The 19,283-nt window shown below is 36.2% G+C and overlaps 1 protein-coding gene across 2 annotated transcripts in view; it reads right to left on the bottom strand.

The window, feature by feature from the left end:
• LOC127874203 (ATP-binding cassette sub-family D member 3-like) overlaps positions 1–16,175 on the bottom strand; it is a 44,840-nt gene extending 28,665 nt beyond the window's left edge. For both annotated transcript variants that reach the window (XM_052418426.1, XM_052418427.1), the window contains exons 1-5: positions 16,030–16,175; positions 13,530–13,566; positions 12,970–13,016; positions 9,676–9,727; positions 7,897–7,985 (exon numbers count right to left, since the gene is read on the bottom strand). In XM_052418426.1, coding sequence (XP_052274386.1) covers positions 7,897–7,985; positions 9,676–9,727; positions 12,970–13,016; positions 13,530–13,566; positions 16,030–16,133 — 329 coding nt within the window. In that variant the 5' untranslated portion in view covers positions 16,134–16,175. The remainder of the gene's footprint in view (positions 1–7,896; positions 7,986–9,675; positions 9,728–12,969; positions 13,017–13,529; positions 13,567–16,029) is intronic.
• Positions 16,176–19,283: the final 3,108 nt, after the last annotated feature.

Raw genomic sequence — 19,283 nt, 5'->3', positions numbered from 1 at the left:
AATTGCCTGAAGCTATCTTCACATTGTTTTGACCATACAAATGGGATATTCTTTCCTGTGAGATTAATTAGTGGTTTGACCATGTCGGAATATGAAGGGCAGAGCCTCATATAAAACCTGGTGGCGCCTAGTACCGATCTTATGTCTTTAACACACTGCGGTGGAGGGAATTGTCTAATTGCTTCAACTTTTATTGGATCCAAACTTATACTGAGTTCATCAATGTTAAAACCTAAATATTTAGTTTCTTGATGCAACAATTGACATTTAGATAATTTGAGTGAGATTGTGATTGCCGAGACGTAGTACGGTATTTGTGTGTGACAAGTGGGATTTTAAGCTAGGAGAAAAAATTAGGATATCATCTTGGTATGCTACTGCAAAATTTTCGCAACCCTTGAGTACTTTATTTGCTAATTCTTGGAAAATTGCCCCGCCCTGTTTCACACCGAAAGGTAAGACGTTGAATTCAAAAAGACCTCTGAATCCTCAAGCAAATGCTGTTTTTTCCTTATCTTCTTTTAAGGGAATTTGCCAATATCATGATATTAAATCTAAGCTAGTGAAATATTTACTTTTAGCTAAGAAAGCTAATATGTCATCAATAAAAGGTAATGGATAGGCAACTGATTTTGTAACCTTGTTCAATTGTCTAAAATCAACACAAAATCTTTTATCTCCTTTATTATCTTTATATGAATTAAGTTTATTTTTCTTTGTATCCACTATAATGATGCTAAAACTCCATGCACATCTAGAGGGTCTAATAATGTTCGCCTCTAACATTTCTACAATTGCAAGATTAAATAGAAAAACTTTTCTAAAACCGCAAACTGCATATAGACTTTTCGCAAAAACCAAAAGAAGCTGTATCCATTCCAATCAAATTTATCAATACACTGGAATAAACAATTCTTTTTTTGATAATGAACCCGGTTTAACAATTGTAAAAATATTTGTCTTGAAAATCAACAATACGCACAAAACCATTAGGCTTAGACGTGGTTGCACCATAGGCCAAATAAAGTTGATAACAGATATTATAGCATAAACCTTATCTATAATGCCCTCTGGCGGGGTGCAGAAACTTGGCAAAAGGAGGGCTTGAATGGTAGAAATCGTGTATTAACAAGGCGATTCACGTGCTGTTCAAGCCCTGTTATGTGTTTTTCATATCCATAAACTTGTCCACGCGCAGTTACTTCCCTTAGAACTTTGTGAACTCCAGCCTTCGACGACTTTCCACGCATTTATGGGGAACTGAATAAGCACCAGTTTCCTCATGCATTCAGGGGTAAAGGCAATGAATATTTCAATCAACTTTTCAAATTATACCATCAGCAATCTCTTGACAACAGCTTTATTTCATTGGCAACGTCAATGAAGTTAAGGTTATTTACTCAACACTTTAAAAAGACTATGCCGTAAATTTAAGTGTTTATGTACCTTCAACGTTCCTGTTGTATGCTTGAAATACTTCAGTGACAATATGTTGGCAGTATTTATTTTTTTTATTTAGTTGGAACGAAATAATTTAATAAGATTATAGACAAGAGGGCCATCAGGCCCTAAGGCGCTCACATGAAAGCCAAAGGAACTAGACTATTCTGAAAAAAATGCAAGCTGATTCATGAAGATTATTATGGACCAAAAAAGTGACTTTTAACATGTTTTTTTTTTATATTTGACCTTGTGACCTAGTTTTTGAGCTCATTTGACTCAGCTTCAATCTCTGGCAAAATTTCATTGGGACAAATGTTCTGACAAAGTTTCATGAAGATTGGCCGATAAATGTGGCTAATATAGTGTCAACAAGTTTTCACTAAAGCCATATAAGGACAAATGCCCCCCACCCTGGCGGCTATGTTTTTCAACAAACCATAACCATTTTCACACTCACTCAAGCTATTGTTAGAACAAATGTTCAGATCAAGTTTCATAAAGATTGGATAATAAATGTGACTTCTAGAGCGTTAACAAGGTTTTGTAGTAACAAGGTCTGTTTGTAAAACATGCATGCCCCCCATAAGGGCTGTCCGTTGTAGTGGCAGCCATTGTGTGAACACGTTTTTTGTCACTGTGACCTTGACCTTTGACCTAGTGACCTGAAAATCAATAGGGGTCATCTGCGAGTCACGATCAATGTACCTATGAAGTGTCATGATCCTAGGCAAAAGCGTTCTTGAGTTATCATCCGAAAATCATTTTACTATTTCGGGTCACCGTGACCTTGACCTTTGACCTTGTGACCATAAAATCAATAGGGGTCATCTGCGAGTCATGATCAATCTACCTATGAAGTTTCATGATCCTAGGCATATGCATTCTTGAGTTATCAACCGAAAACCATTTTACTATTTCGGGTCACCGTGACCTTGACCTTTGACCTAGTGACCTCAAAATCAATAGGGGTCATCTGTGAGTCATGATCAATCTACCCATGAAGTTTCATGATCCTAGGCATATGCGCTCTTGAGTTATCATCCGGAATCCATTTTACTATTTCGGGTCACCGTGACCTTGACCTTTGACCTTGTGACCTCAAAATCAATAGGGGTCATCTGCGAGCCATGATCAATCTACCCATGAAGTTTCATGATCCTAGGCGTATGCGTTATCATCCGGAAACCATTTTACTATTTCGGGTCACCGTGACCTTGACCTTTGACCTAGTGACCTCAAAATCAATAGGGGTCATCTGCAAGTCATGATCAATGTACCTATGAAGTTTCATGATCCTAGCCCCAAGCGTTCTTGAGTTATCATCCCGAAACCACCTGGTGGACGGACCGACCGACAGACCGACAGACCGACCGACAGACCGACCGACCGACATGTGCAAAGCAATATACCCCCTCTTCTTCGAAGGGGGGCATAAAAATAGTAGTAGTAGTAGTAGAAGTGGTAGTAGTAGTAGTAGTAGTAGTAGTAGTAGTAGTAGTAGTAGTAGTAGTAGTAGTAGTAGTAGAAGTAGAAGTAGTAGTAGTAGTAGTAGTAGTAGTAGTAGTAGTAGTAGTAGTAGTAGTAGTAGTAGTAGTAGAGTAGTAGTAGAAGTAGTAGTAGTAGTAGTAGTAGTAGTAGTAGTAGCAGTAGTAGTAGTAGTAGTAGAAGTAGCAGTAGAAGTAGTAGTAGTAGTAGTAGTAGTAGTAGTAGTTGTTGTAGTAGAAGTAGTAGAAGTAGAAGTAGTAGTAGTAGTAGGAGTAGTAGCAGCAGCAGCAGCAGCAGCAGCAGCAGTAGTAGTAGTAGTAGTATGCATTACAAAAATGCTGTTAGCCTTACATTTGGTAAAATTTAATTATATTACAAGGGAGGCAAATCTGTAACAATAAATTTAAACTTATTGCATTTGTTTCCCCTGTAGTGTATTACCTCCCCTGTCCTGCTTATATTTATATTAATCAACAAAATTAAACATTAACACAATATTTAATATACAAAATATACAAAAAATCTCATATTTTGATAATATTTTTACTGATCCACTGTATTTTACGAAAGGGATGATGTTTAATTGGACTGATAATTATAGATTTAGGATTAAAGACCAGTTGCTTCAGTAATATTGTTCAGAGTGTGCCCTGTTGGCCGCGTATGCATTCATGAATCATCATTAAAAAAACATTTTACTATTTCGAGTCACCGTGACCTTGACCTTTGACCTAGTGACCTCAAAATCAATAGGGGTCATCTGCGAGTCATGATCAATGTACCTATGAAGTTTCAAGATCCTTGGCCCAAGCGTTCTTGAGTTATCATCCGGAAACCACCTGGTGGACGGACGTACCAACACCTGGTGGATGTACCAACCTACCGACATGAGCAAAGCAATATACCCCCTCTTCTTCGAAGGGGGGCATAAAAAGCCATTTAAGGAAAAATGCCACGCCCCCTTGCAGCCACGTTTTTTAACGGATCTCAACCATTTTTCAACTTAGCCCAGATATTATTAGTTCAAATATTCTGACCAAGTTTCATGAGCATTGGACCACAAATGTGACTTCTAGAGTGTTAACAAGGTTTTACCATACAGTAAAGCCATATAAGGAAAACTGCCCCGCCCCATGGCGGCCATGTTTTTCATTCAACTGGAACCATTTTCGAACTCGTCCAAGATATTATTGGGACACATGTTTTGACCACGTTTCATGAAGATTGGACTAAAAATGTGACTTCTAGAGTGTTAACAAGGTTTTACTATAGCCATATAAGGAAAACTGCCACGCCCCCTGGCGGCCATGTTTTTCAACCAACCGGAACCATTTTCGAACTCGTCCAAGATATTATTGGCACACATGTTCTGACAAAGTTTCATGAAGATTGGACTAAAAATGTGACTTCTAGAGTGTTAACAAGGTTTGACTATAGCCATATAAGGAAAACTGCCACGCCCCCTGGCGGCCTTGTTTTTCAACCAACCGGAACCATTTTCGAACTCGTCCAAGATATTATTGGGACACATGTTCTGACAAAGTTTCATGAAGATTGGACTAAAAATGTGACTTCTAGAGTGTTAACAAGGTTTTACTATAGCCATATAAGGAAAACTGCCACGCCCCCTGGCGGCCATGTTTTTCAACCAACCGGAACCATTTTCGAACTCGTCCAAGATATTATTGGGACACATGTTCTGACAATGTTTCATGAATATCTGACAATAAATGTGACTTCTAGAGAGTTAACAAGGTTTGCTATATATATAAAACTACCACGTCCCCTGGTGGCCATGTTTTTCAATACCGGAACCATTTTCGAACTCGTCCAAGATATTATTGGGACACATGTTCTGAGTAAGTTTCATGAAGATTGGACAATAAATGTGGCCTCTAGAGTGTTAACAAGGTAAATGTTGACGACGCACAACGGACAAAAGGCGATCACAACAGCTCACCATAAGCACGTTGTGCTCAGGTGAGCTAATAAACATGTACGAAAGAAACATTTATGAAAACAATTATTTATTCTGATGATATATTTATCCGTCACGACCAGTTAATTCCAAAATAATTCCTCATTTCTTACTTTGCGGGGCTGCATTTCAAATTTGCATTAATCCACTGTTTAAACACATTTTAAATCGAAAACTGCCTATCCAAAGGTAAAGCCTCGTCATTTCTGATGATAACCGAGTGAGGCATATGTAAAACACAACCTTGAACTGTATGACGTCATTTGAAATAATCAGATTATTCTGTCGATGTCGAATGATCGAGACATATTATTTTCAATGTTATTTTAATTTATTTTGGTATGTGTGATTTGTTTATGCAATAATAGCAAAAATACATATTTCTCGGACATGATCTGCGGGCGCTCTCAAAATCCGTTCCTGCCCTCGTGCGCAGAAATGGATTTTTTAGCGCCCGCAGATGATCATGCCCTCGAAAACGTGTATTATCCCTATAATGACGTATGTTCCATAGAAGACATTGTCAAAAATAATCCATCAAAATCAGGTTTATCTGAAGAAGAAATTTTATCAGACTTACACGTAGATGAAAATCAAAAGAAAAATATTCTCCCTAAACTATTAAAGCATAAGACTCTTTTTGTAAGAAATAACCTAGAGTTAACTCAAACGTCATCCATAAAAGTAAATTTAGATACAGGAAATAAAGCTTCAATAAAACTCAAACCGTATTAAATGGTGCCGTGGTCAGGATTCGAACCCCCCAGGGGCCACTACTATGATCACGAGAAAGGAATCAGAGGCATGGAGAGTGTTTCACAAGTAGTCCAATCATTTGATGGGAACCCGAAAGAATGTAAAAATTGGATTAAAAACATAGAAAAATATGGGCTGCTTTCAAATTTACCGGAGATCAAATTATTGGCCTATCAATCAAGCAATGCGGACACACAACTAATTGTGTCGCGGGGCGGCCCTCGGCCGTTTCGTCGCATGTTTCTTGTAGTTCACAATATTGTACGGATATAGGAAAGTGTTTGTGTCAGAAATAAATCAACAAAAATAAATAGCTATTAAAACTGAAATGGACTTGTCTACCTGTATTGTGTTACAAGGAACTATGTCACACAAAGCCAATCTGCTAGATTTTGTGTTAAACTCGGCGCCTGTATTGTATGGAGCTCAGACAATAGTGCCGTACCCCAAACCACACAATTTCTTCTCAAATGTACATAGATCTCAAAAATGACCACGGGAGCATTAAAATCGCTGATATCCTTAACTTCTTGGACAATCCTCCTTCATGTGTTTTTTTTCACCATTTTGGGAATGGAAAAATTGCGGCATTTTGACTAAAATTTGGAAATTAGTGTTTATGTTGTTTTGCAAACAAATACTTCAAAATTGAGAATAAGTGTTTTTAATATTATATGTACTGAGGTTCAACTTATACAGCTGGATGGGAGATCGACTGAATGTTGAGATCTAAAACATTTTTTTTTAAACCTTCACTTGGGAATTTTAAGGTCTAATTAAGGAAAAATATAGACATTGGGATTTGGGCTCTTTACCGGCCCTGAATTAGATCGAAAGAAAGCACTGTTCTCATTCCCCAATCGTGATAAGTTATTTTAATTTCAATGATGAATGAAAAGGAAATAGTCAGAACAAGATGTTTATGGCCCAGATTTATCATTGACTTTGTGACTTTGATTTTTGAGGTAGCAATTTTTTTGCAAGTCATTTTAAGATTGAACTATGAACGACAAAGTTACAGTCCAGTCAAGGTAGGATTAATACATGTATACACTCAACAATTGTGACTGCAATATCAAGTTTTCAGCAAGGGGGCTCAAAAAAAGGTGTTTTAGTTGCTTTATGAAGATTTTTACACAGATTTATCAACGAGAATTTCTGGGGGATTCTTAGTCATTCATTCCACACATTATTTGACCATATGCCCATACTTCTGGAGTTTTGTGTGACTATTTTTTCTTTTAACATGGCATATTTTTACAAGTCAGGAGCTATAACTCCTACAAAATCGGTAAAAGGATCATTAATGTATTTGTTAGATGCACATATAAAACATCAATTAACTTTTTTGCATCACTTCAGTAAAATTGAATTGCGAGTTTAATGTCTGAATTATTTTTTTGCTTGTTTGCTCCATTTATTTCTAGTAGAAATCCTTTGACTAGGCATTCAACTTGGATCAGTATTCACAATACAATTCTTAGATTTAGGAATAAAGAATAGACTTAGACTCAATATAAATACCTCAGAGTTTGCATATATATATGGGCCTTGTTCTGAGAAAACTGGGCTTAATGCATGTGCGTAAAGTGTCGTCCCAGATTAGCCTGTGCAGTCCACACAGGCTAATCAGGGACAACACTTTCTATTTTTATGGTATTTTTAGTTTCAAGGAAGTCCCTCCTTACCAAAAATCAAGTTTAGGCGGAAAGTGTCGTCCCTGATTAGCCTGTGCGGACTGCACAGAGGAAACTCCGTGTTTAACGAGGTAACGATCAAGTTAACTTTGTTTGACTTCCTGATTTTTAAATAAAATAACATTTATTACAAGTACAGGCTAATCTGGGATGACACTTTACGCACATGCATTAAGCCCAGTTTTCTCAGAACAAGGCTCATATATATATACTGGCTCAAAAGGGTGCTTATATTATTAACATATTGTTTTAACAAATAATTATACAATTATAGGTGCTAACTGCCACACTTGACTTGAATTCAAGAAGTTTTAGTACATTCAAGTGTTAAGAATATTCTTTATTTTCAGACTGAAGTCTAAGAATCAGTTGGCATATACGAGCCTTGGATATGCCTTATAGTAAGAGTTACACATGAAAGACAAATAAGAATTACACTTGCTACATCATCATGTATCATGTTATTGCAAAAGGACATGTTTAAAGCAAAACATTGGATGAACATCTTTGACAACTCGGGGGTAACAATATTCTCACCTTTCGATTGCAGTACCATTCTGTATCATCCAGACATCTGCATAGGTGCGGGCAATGAGGGAGGCAGCCACTAAAGCCAGGTACCAAACCTGAAGTAGTTACGTTTGAAATACCTTAATCCATTCCCACTCAGATAAATTGCTATATGAAAACAGCACAAAACCAGAACATCCTGAAAATAACTCACAGTCTGTTCAGATTTTATGCTGTTTGCTTCTCATCAGTATCTTAGGGTTGGAAATGAAGATTTAAACAAATTAATCTATTAAAAAAGGTCTTTAATTCATTTTGATTTTCTAAGTGACTACATACTTGACAAAATGCGTATCTGAGTGGTGAATGTGTTTAACAACTTTAGTTACAACAACCTGTTTGATGTGAGGTTATCAAAAATACAGACAACAATAACTTTGCATTCTGCTATGAAGCACAATTAAGTCATGATGATTCACTCTATTCACCTAAAAATAATATGAGCAGCACTTTGGGAAAAGCGGGCATAATAGCTGTGCAGACTGCACAGGCTAATCTGGGAAACCACTGCACATGCATTAAGTTCTGTTTTTCCTGATTACTGATCATATGTTCTATTTGTGCTGACATTCTGTGAGGTACACGCTCATAGATACATGTATAAACTGGTTATCATGTTTGACGCAATCATAATCATAGGTTGCCATTGCGTAATGGATATGGTGTCTGACTGGTAACCGGGAGGTCACGGGTTCGATCCCCATGGTGGGAGCATTCTTGAGATACCCCCATAGACACCAAGTACTGGTTCTAGTTCCAGGAAACAAGACTCCAGGGCGTTTTACATAAGCCTAAGGCTTTGGATTCAATAAAGCTAAAATAAATAGGTTCTAACTAATCATAAAACAATCAATATGACAGAGCTCCAGATAAGCATCGTTTCATCATTATTACGATTTGTTTTTTTAAAAAAACGAAAAGAAAATCAAAATCCATCGTATCAAAACGAATTGAGACAGACGGATCCGAATTATGACCGGCAGTTTTATTGGAATTTCCGAGTTCTGCGCAGCGAAAGTTAAATGATAACGGGATTTCCAATATCGGATCCAAGAATTACTTGATTGTAACCAATAATATTCGCATTTCCGTTTCTGCTCTTCTATTAACAAAATTAAACATGGCGGCTGCAAAGCGTGGAAGAGTTCAAAAGAAACTTCATTCTGCGACAGGGTCAAGTATACTCAGTTTCATTTTGCAGCGAGAACAAAGTGCAAAGTCTATTGTTGGCAGTCTATAATCTTATAGTGTCAAAATGGTTGATGTGGTGGAATCGACGATCTCCAAACCCAAACATCGCGATATCACGCAAAAACAGATCTCAGCATGGAAAAATGACTTTCCCTGGTTACAGATTGAAGGCTCGGATGCCGATATTCATTTGAAATGTTCTTCTTGTATTAACACAATGTGGCGTCTGTCTGGGCTCGTGCAAAATTCAAAGAGACAACATAGTCAAGCACAACAAAAGTGCAGAACATAGAGAAACGGTAGATAAAACACTTTCGGCTACATCGTCCCATGTAGAAATCGATGATGATGAAGATGTAAGTGTAGATGAAGATGACAAGAAATTCACACTGTACTTTATGCAACATTGTTATTATATATTTTTCATTTGTTAGAAAAAAAAAAAATAATTGAAAATGATATTTTGGAAAAAAACTAATTGCGAAAAAAATCTTGTAGTGAAAACTAATTGACCCGAAACCTTATCTGGAGCTCTGAATTATGATAATAACTTACCTCTGGACACAGCCATGTTGGAACAAGTATTTTTAGTAACTTCACCATCCGTCTGCAACAAATTGCAAAATTGCAAAACTGCATGAAGCTAATGGGCAAAGAAATTATGCTTGATGCATTTGTAAGAAATAAGCTTTAATTTTAAAAATCGCAATCTGGTAATGATAATTTGTAATAACTGTCCTGAACAAGAGATGTGTTAGTCAGAAACACAATGCCCCCTATTACGCTGCTTTGAAATTTTTATTTTTTTTACCTTTGACCATGAAGGATGACCTTGACCTTGAACTTCAACCACTCAAAATGTGCAGCTTCATGAGAACGCCGCTTTGAAATTATTATATTTTGTTTACCTTTGACCTTGAAGAATGACCTTGTCCTTGAAGGATGACCCTGACCTTGAGCTTCCACCACTCAAAATGTGCAGCTTCATGAAAACGCCTCTTTGATTTATTTTTTTTACCTTTGACCTTGACCTTGAAGGATGACCTTGGCCTTGAACTTCCACCACTCAAAATGTGCAGCTTCATGAGAACGCCACTTTGAATTTTTTATTTTTTGACCTTTGACCTTGGAGGATGACCTTGACCTTGAAGAATGACCTTGAACTTCCACCACTCAAAATATGCAGCTTCATGAGAACGCCGCTTTGATTTTTTTTTTTTTTAACCTTTGACCTTTAAGGATGAGCTTGACCTTGAACTTCCACCACTCAAAATGTGCAGCTTCATGAGATACACATGCATGCCAAATATCAAGTTGCTATCTTCAATATTGAAAAAGTTATGGCCAATGTTAAAGTTTTCAGACGGACAGACGCCATATATTTGACATTTGACCTTGAAGGGTGACCTTGACCTTCACCTTTAACCACTCAAAATGTTCAGCTCCATGAGATACACATGCATGCCAAATATCAAGTTGCTATCTTCAATAGTGAAAAAGTTATGGCCAATGTTTAAGTTTTTTTGGACGGACGGACAGACTGACATACACACATACTGACATACTGACTGACGGACAGTTCAACTGCTATATGCCACCCTACCGGGGGCATAAAAAGTGGTTTATTTTTATTCAGTGTCTTACTACAGTATGTTTTAACACAAACAGAATATATTATGGCCAACTGTAGAAACTATTTCAATACCTTTTACCCTGTTATGGAAAACCAGTATGAAAAAGCGCCTTACTGAATGAAATTATTGTTCTTTATGCAATGGCATCAATAAATATAAACCTGGCTCTGTGAAAATCAGGCTTAACCCTTTCCCGATCAGAAGCAACGTGAAAATTGCTATTTGCAAACAGCATAAAACCAGAACAGCCTGCGAGTAACTCGTTTTATGCTCTTTGCTGCTCAGAAGTATCTTCGGGTTAAAAATGAAGCCTTTAAAACATGAATCTAGGAAGAAAGGTCTTTAACTAAATTGAACTTTCTAAGGAACTACAAATGCGTAAATATACGTATCTAGGTAGTAACGGCTTGATGCATGTGCGTAATGTGTTGTCACAGATTCACTCCACCCAGCCTATCCTGGGATGACACTCTCCGCTTTTATGGTATTTTTCGTTGGTAAGTAAGTTAGTAAGTCTCTTCTTAGTAAAATCCATTGAATGCTGCGCAGGCTAATCTGGGATGACATTTTATGCACATCCACAGTGATTTTTTTTGCTCAAATTTACAGCCGATTTTCGGCTGCTTCCCAATCCCAAAAATACACGTTTTTTCCCAAAAAAGCCCAACTTCCAAAAAAATTTTTTTTTTTTCTTTTTTTTTAGAAAGAAGTCTCATATAACTTAATTATAATTTCTTAAATCTAGGTCTCAACTTTATCTTTTAAACATCTTACAAAATATATAACTTGAATTTAGTCATTATTGTCCATAAATCATTCCCAAACTTGCCACTTTTATTGATTAAAAAAAATCCAAATTTGACCAGACTCATTTTCTAGGAAACTCCCTGAACATGCACTTAAAAACAATATCACTTCTGTTACTTATAATCCTATTTATAATGCTTTATTTTTGCCCAATTTCATGGTTTATCGCGCTATTTTTCCCAATTTCACGGTTTATCACGCTAATTTTCCCAATTCAAATGGCACAGGCTGTAACAAATTAAGCAAAAAAAAATCACTGATCCGTTAAGCTTTGTTTTCCCAGCGCAAGGCTCAAATGTTATAGGTACCACTGTAGGAAAGAACAGCTTGAAAACTCTGGATTTACTTCCATAATGAGAGCCATTTTATATCTTGACTGCCTTGTTTAGTGTACAGTGATTCTGATGTGGAATAAGCCAAAGACCAGATATTTAACTATCCCCTTGCCTTTCTGCACAACTGTTTCATTTTCATTGCCAAAACCCTATGAACTTTCAACATGTGATAGCTTAAGAATTTTATCACTCTATGAACTTTCAACATGTTATAGCTAAAATAGTTTTGTTGTCAGCCAAAAAGAATCATTATGTGTCTTGTTCTGTTAAAGCTGGTCATAATGCATGTGCCTGTGCAGTCCGCACAGGCTAATCAGGGATGACACTTTCCGCCTAAACTTGATTTTCAGTAAGGAGGGACTTCCTTGAAACTAAAAATACCATTAAAGCGGAAAGTGTCGTCCCTGATTAGCCTGTGCAGACTGCACAGGCTAATCTGGGACGACACTTTATACGCACATGAATTAAGCCCAGTTTTATCAGAACAAGACACATTATTATTGTAGTATTTTTTTCCTTAAGACAGCTCTAGTTAAGTTGTGTTAACCCTAGCTCATAATAAAAAGCCCCACATTTTTTATTTGTTACTTCTGTTCAGTTATTTTACGAAAAAATAAAATACAGTTTATCAGAAGTGTTTCATAACATTAAAATCATCAGCATGTTGAACCCCTTTTTCTTTGATCTAAGGAAGATCAAAGAGAATAAACAATATGTAAGGAAGGTAATTTCAAGAGGAGTTACTGTTAAAATTCAACTCTGAAACGTGCAAATGTATTACTTTTTGGAAAATAAGTAAACAATTTTTCTCCACTCAAGCTGAGATTTCACCACTTGCCATCAGTCGATGGGTTAATATCACAGACTGCTTTACACTTTTCAAAATGTTGTCGGAGTTCTATTATGTTGAACATTATTTTATTAGGACACTAAAACAGAACTTCAAAATAAACAAGAAATCAAGAGGTCAAAGCTGACAGTGAAAGGGGCAACAACATGCGGTCTTAATGTAGTAACTAATAAGGCTTACTACAACAATTTAGCCTTCAATTTTTTGCAAAAACCACACTTACCTGAAAAAGACCGCGTCCACTGCAGCTCTCTCCTTCTTCCCTTCAGACTACACAAAGACACAAGAGAAATTGAGCTTTATACATTTAAGAACAAAATTAAAAACATAAGAACATAACACAAGTTGTAGCCAAATAGAATTTTCTTTAGCCAATAAGGTCAATTTGTAGCCATTGGCTAATTTGGCAAATGGCAGAGTAAGCCATGATGTCTTATTAATGTTACGGATATTATATATTAATAAGGTCAGATAAACACCAACAGAAAAGTCGCGAAAAAGTGCCAACAACTTTTTGGGGGGCCAATGAAACCCCTGGATATATACCAAGGCAACAAACATCATACAAAATTTGGAAAAAATAGTTTAACCTGTACCGGTACATGAATACACAATACAAGTTATTCATATTACCAAGATTCGGCAAAAAAAATACTAAATTAAATTAACTATATTTCATGATTAAAAATATAGTTACTGCAGTAACATCTACATTAAAATTACAATAATTAAATACATGTACTGCTATCATACTTCATTATAACGTGACTGATTTCTACATACCTGGTGCACCACAACTTTGATCTCATTTTTTGTTCGTCTGCAAATAAATACAAAAATGATAGATTAAAATGAGCTTCATATTGCTGTTTCTGATAAAATTATGACTTGGCATGACAGGAAAAAGCGTGGTAAAGTTCACAACTAGCCAGCTGTCCATCAAATGAGTTGATCAACCATACAGAAAAACAGATATTGACACACCCCTTAGCAGCACTGTATCACCACCATTACGTCAGACAAACTTTACTTAATGAGTAGTAGTAATCCAAACAAGAGATGTGTTTGTCAGAAACACAATGTCCCCTATTGCGCCGTTTTGAAGCCATATATATGACCTTTGACCTTGAAGGATGACCTTGACCTTTCACCACTCAAAATGTGCAGCTCCATGAGATACACATGCATGCCAAATATCAAGTTGCTATCTTCAATAATGCAAAAGTTATTGCAAAACTTTAACCAAGGTTAAAGTTTTGGGACACACACAATGAATGAATGAATGAATGAATGAATGAATGAATGAATGAATGACAGGCCAAAAACAATATGCTCCTGATCTTTCGATACGGGGGCATAAAAACATTAAGGCCTTTTCCTGGCTATTTTGGGAAAAAATGCAATTTCAGGATTGGGAATATTTTTTTAGTTTCAAGTGAAATGTCCACTTATTTGGGAAAAACTTATTTAAGATAACTCTTATAATCATTCAATTTAGAAGATTTAAATTGTATAATTTATAATTATATTCTTTGTTAGATGTACTTGAAATAAATTTGCGATATAGCAATCATTATTAAACACTTACTTCTAAAATAAAAAAAATTGGATTCTTTAGGAATAAGTCTGTTTAACAGGCCTGACATGTCATTATCATTTCTTTTTACTTGCACCTGTGTGATTAAAATTACACAATATAATCAAGAACTATAATAAATGACAACATGTCACAAACAGAGATTCTGTATGAAATATTATCGAAATTTAGCTAATTTCTCAAGCAGTATTAAGCAGTCTCACTTCAAAGAAACGTATTATTTAAAGTTTAACATTATTGCAATTTGCTACTCTTTGTCTGCATTATTAATATTGTTCAAACATAATTGTTAACATACAAATACTGACAAGTGTATCAATCCCCTCTTGAATTTTAAGAATTGGCGGCGGACATATTATTCCACCCAGGCAAAGATATACCAACTGGAAAATTGTCACCATTTGCGCTGACAAAGCATCATTTTGGTTAATCGGACTAGACCAGTTAAAAAACTTTAAAACGGACCTATTGTCATAGTGATATTTTGAAACAGACGTCGAAGTTTTATAATCTCAAGGTTATGTGATTAGGTGGGTGTAGCAATCAGGTATTTTTGTAGTGGTAATTTGCAAAAGTCACAGCATCACATATTCAATGACTTATTGCAGTCTATTTACTGCAAAGTTGCCTAAATAAACATTTGAAATTTGAAATGAAATTTTGCAGACTACGGGGGGATATGATTGAAACGTACAAGATCTTGAATAATATCTATGACAAAAGAACAACAGCTGGAATTTTTACTCTGAACACACAAATAGAGGTCATCCATTGAAACTTTTAAAACACAGATGTGCAAGTGACATTCGCAAGAACTTTTTCTCCAGCCGCATTGTAAACATATGGAATAATCTACCAAGTGCTGTCGTCACAGCCAAGAACACGGATACATTTAAAAGACGCCTGGATAAACATTGGATCAACCACCCGATGATGTATTTGTATTGCCGGTGACATCTGGTGATACGCCCCCATGCAGAGTTGGTACCCGGCTTGCGATGTTTATGTGACGGGACCATGCTGCATGATGTGGAGCCAATCGGATGGACGCAGATGCCTGCTAGGATGACCATGCTCTCTTGCTACCCGGTCCGCGGACGTGTGCAGACGTGTTCCCTGAGGTAAGTATTGCCAGGATGATAGATGCCCTGAGGTAAGTATTTCCAGGAGGGTATATAAGTGTAAGCCTGTGACGTAAGTATTAGCCTGTGACTTAGTGTCTTGCCCTGGAGGTTTAGCCTGTGCGTGGGGTAGGTATTCCCAGGAGGATCGGTGGTGTGCAGCCAACGACGATAGCAGACGAGCGTTTCACTCGAAGAGTTTACTGCCGAGGACGACCGTGCCATCCTGACAAGGTTTACAGTCGATGCTCATGTGAGTGTATTAGTCAAGTGTCGTTGTTAGTAGTTGCCGTAATTGCAGGCAAAACCCACTGAAGAGCTAACCTTAATAAACACCACATATGATTATAAATGTGACTATAATGTAATAACCGGAAGCAAAACACTGAGACTATAAAATAGTGAGGACGAAGAAGAGGCCACTACAGAGGTTCCAAAGACCTGCGGTGGTAAACCACCTAAGGTAACCTAAGGTAAAATGTTTTTCATGATTTTGCAATGGCCACTACCCCACCCAATATTTTTAAATTGCTACTTAATTGTTTGATTCTCCGGTGATACGTACAGTTGCCTTTTAGAAACCCTGTTTCTGTGAATTAGGTATAATCCTACCACAACAGCGGTAGATATAGCTGTGTTTCGGGGAGTAAGTTTACTAAGAACCCCCATTTTGGATTTCTCGGTCAAAATGTGTATTGTGTTATAAGAAGCCTGTTTAAGGTTGCACGCAACTAAACATTTGACTACTTTTGCCTAGTTTGAACTTTCTCTGTGTTGTCGCCTTTTTCAGTAAGATAATTTGTGTAATTTCGTATGTTTATATTTGTTGCAGTCACGGACTCATGTAGATTTTGAGCATCTTCAAACTGAGATACTTTAGATAGTGTGATGTATCTAATGTCACACACGGGGCAGTACCTTAGCGACGGTGAAAACAATGCCCTAGATACGGTCGATTAACAACGCTGATTGAGCTATCTCTGCTGGCATTCCTATTTGGAAGTTGATAAGTTATTAAATGCGCTGTAATTGGTGTTTGAAATGTCTTTTGACTGTCATAAATGGTAAGATTGCACTTCGAAAGCCCAATATGACCATAAAATTAAAATATTTTGACTAAATGAAATATCCGTATAAATTACATACGGGATGTTGGAAAAATGACCCGACCAAATGGCCAATGTTCGAGTACGGCGACATTCATATCTTTCTCATTGAGACACTAGGTAAATAAGTTTATTCTCTAATAATGGGAGTATCATTGTAAATGTTGATGTAATTAATATTGTCGTTCTTTTAGAGTTCATTCATATTCGTACATTGTATATTTCTACTATGTCAATTCATAATAATAACGTGCAGGGCCGGATTTAGCTGTTTTGGGGCCCAAGGCTGCACACGTTACGGGGGCCCCCTTCCCTCTTGTCCCTTTCTCTATATTGAAATTCATACTTGGTACTCTCAAAACAAGTTAAACAATGTATAACTATTTTATGAACTGAACTTAACACACATGTTACATGTGACAGATTCCAGCCTATATGTTTTTTTCTACGACACTTCAGCTTGACAAAGTCATTCATCAGCTGTGAGAAGTCTAGTTCTCGGAGGACTTGACATTTAATAGACAGTAGCCCAAATGGTCTTCTTCAGATATTTTTTGCACGCGTGATACTGATGAAAATGACCTCCCACCTTGACAGTTTATAACTGGAATTGTTAAGTATATTCGAACAGCGATGGCAACGTTTGGAAAAATTGTCTGTAGTTGCAGACTTCCATCTAACTTAAGTAGTTCACTCATGTGGGTGATGGTTCTGTCCTTTTCCAATAGCATAGTAAATCAAAGCGAACTAAACGATCCAGATGTTATAATGACCATACGGACAAGTTGTTTAATAAATAGAGAAACTAATGATTCAGAGTGGATATACAACACAGAAAGAAAATTGAAAGCATAGTAAATCAAAACGAACAAAACGGTTACAATTGGATATGAATCGGGAAAACGGTAAAATGACACAAAGAACGTGTACTGCAATCCCGATAGAGTCGTTATGGCGTAATAAAGAAAGATATATATTGGGAAACTGGTCAGACGTTGGGGGCCTCCTAAAATCGGGGGCCCAAGGCTGCAGCCTTGTTAGCCTAGTGCTTAATCCGGCCCTGATAACGTGAAGCTGGAAAATTAGTAGGAAATTCTAGTACACCGACTGAAAGCCTAAGTTGTGTTATCAAAATCAAGCTTTATTTACTTTAAACTGATCTGATTTATAGTATTTCTTTTATTTTGGTGCATTATCCGTTTACATTGTGATTTACATGCCATTCATTATGACCCAAGATTGGTTTAATAAACGTGACTTACTTACTAATTGTCTATCGCTTTTACGTTTTTGATTAAATCAAATTAAAACAAATAAATAGATTAATATTTCAAAAAATAAAAAAAACGTCAACCTGTAAGTTAGCACTTTCTCAAATGGCAAATGCATTAGAGCTGTAAGTATATAGGAAGTCAATACTAAAACTGCAATACTCAGCCCTGTTATATATCACTTCTCGTCCCTGACATGTGTTGTATAAACCAGTTGATTGTTATGAGTATGAGTGACAGATATATAAGATTTTTAACACACACATCTATGTACATTTTTTTTTTTATTTACCCCCGTTGCTGTCAAACGTAATTTCTTGTTTTTATGATGTCGTTCGTTTGTTGCCGTAACATTTAATCTTAATACGGTCCGTAGGAGCGATTGTCCGGGATTCGGAATGACGTCGTTTGAATAAACCGATTCACGCTAGATACGTTACTTGTGTTTTACGTAAATTTTATAATTATTAAATGCTTTTTTTTATAAATTAGTCGGGCTAGTATCTTTACGGTGTACAATTTCAGATAATCTTAATTGGACATGACTTTTAATTTGTACAATATGTAACATATCTAATTTAAGCAACTGTTAATATAAGTATGTCGGCGTTAATTATTCAACCAAATGATTGCTTAATACACACATAAAGAGAAGAAGACATGGTGACATCATCAATCGTGTTTAATAGCGCTGTCATCTACCACCCAGTGTGGTTTATGACACCATGCTGTTAGTTAAGACTGGATAAGACGAGATAATCGGTTTATGCAGAACAAAGGGGCAATTAAACACCGGAATACAAAGGCTTACACGATTTTAATATTGATGCAAACAATCAAATAAAAAATATTGCATTTAATTTAATTAAATTTAAGGTATCAGCGTGTTTGTTTTCCCAGTTAAATACCTATATGGTTAATGTATATATATATATATATATATATATATATATATATATATATGTTGTATATTTGAAATTGATATAGTTATTGTTTGTTTTTAATCTAATCTGTTTCAGTAAAGTAGAACAATTTGTTTGCATGTTGAAAAAATCTCAATTTAATCGTTTAAATATATAAATAACGATCACGCTCTATTTCTCATTAACTGGTTCCTCGTTGAATATAACTGTTGACTCCGTTGACTATAATATACATAGAGAGTAGCGATAGATAAGGGGAGGTAACCAATCTATATTTCTCAATGCAAATAAAATAGCGCAGCGCTAAATATTCTTTTCACCGTCGTCAAGGGGCACGTAACTCTAACTGACGCAAGTGCCCGGATGTTGCGATATTATGAATACTTTACTGAAAATTGCTTAATTCTACCATAAGTCTTGTCTTTTACTACGTTTAAGTAAACAAAATTCTATAATGACCATGATATCAATTAATATTTCGCCATGGGTGTGAACCATAAACAAATTACAAAAAAATCT

Source organism: Dreissena polymorpha, chromosome 3 (genome assembly GCF_020536995.1).
Source record: "Dreissena polymorpha isolate Duluth1 chromosome 3, UMN_Dpol_1.0, whole genome shotgun sequence".
Classification (NCBI taxonomy): Eukaryota; Metazoa; Mollusca; class Bivalvia; order Myida; family Dreissenidae; genus Dreissena; species Dreissena polymorpha.
This window is presented reverse-complemented; position numbering and strand designations above follow the sequence as displayed.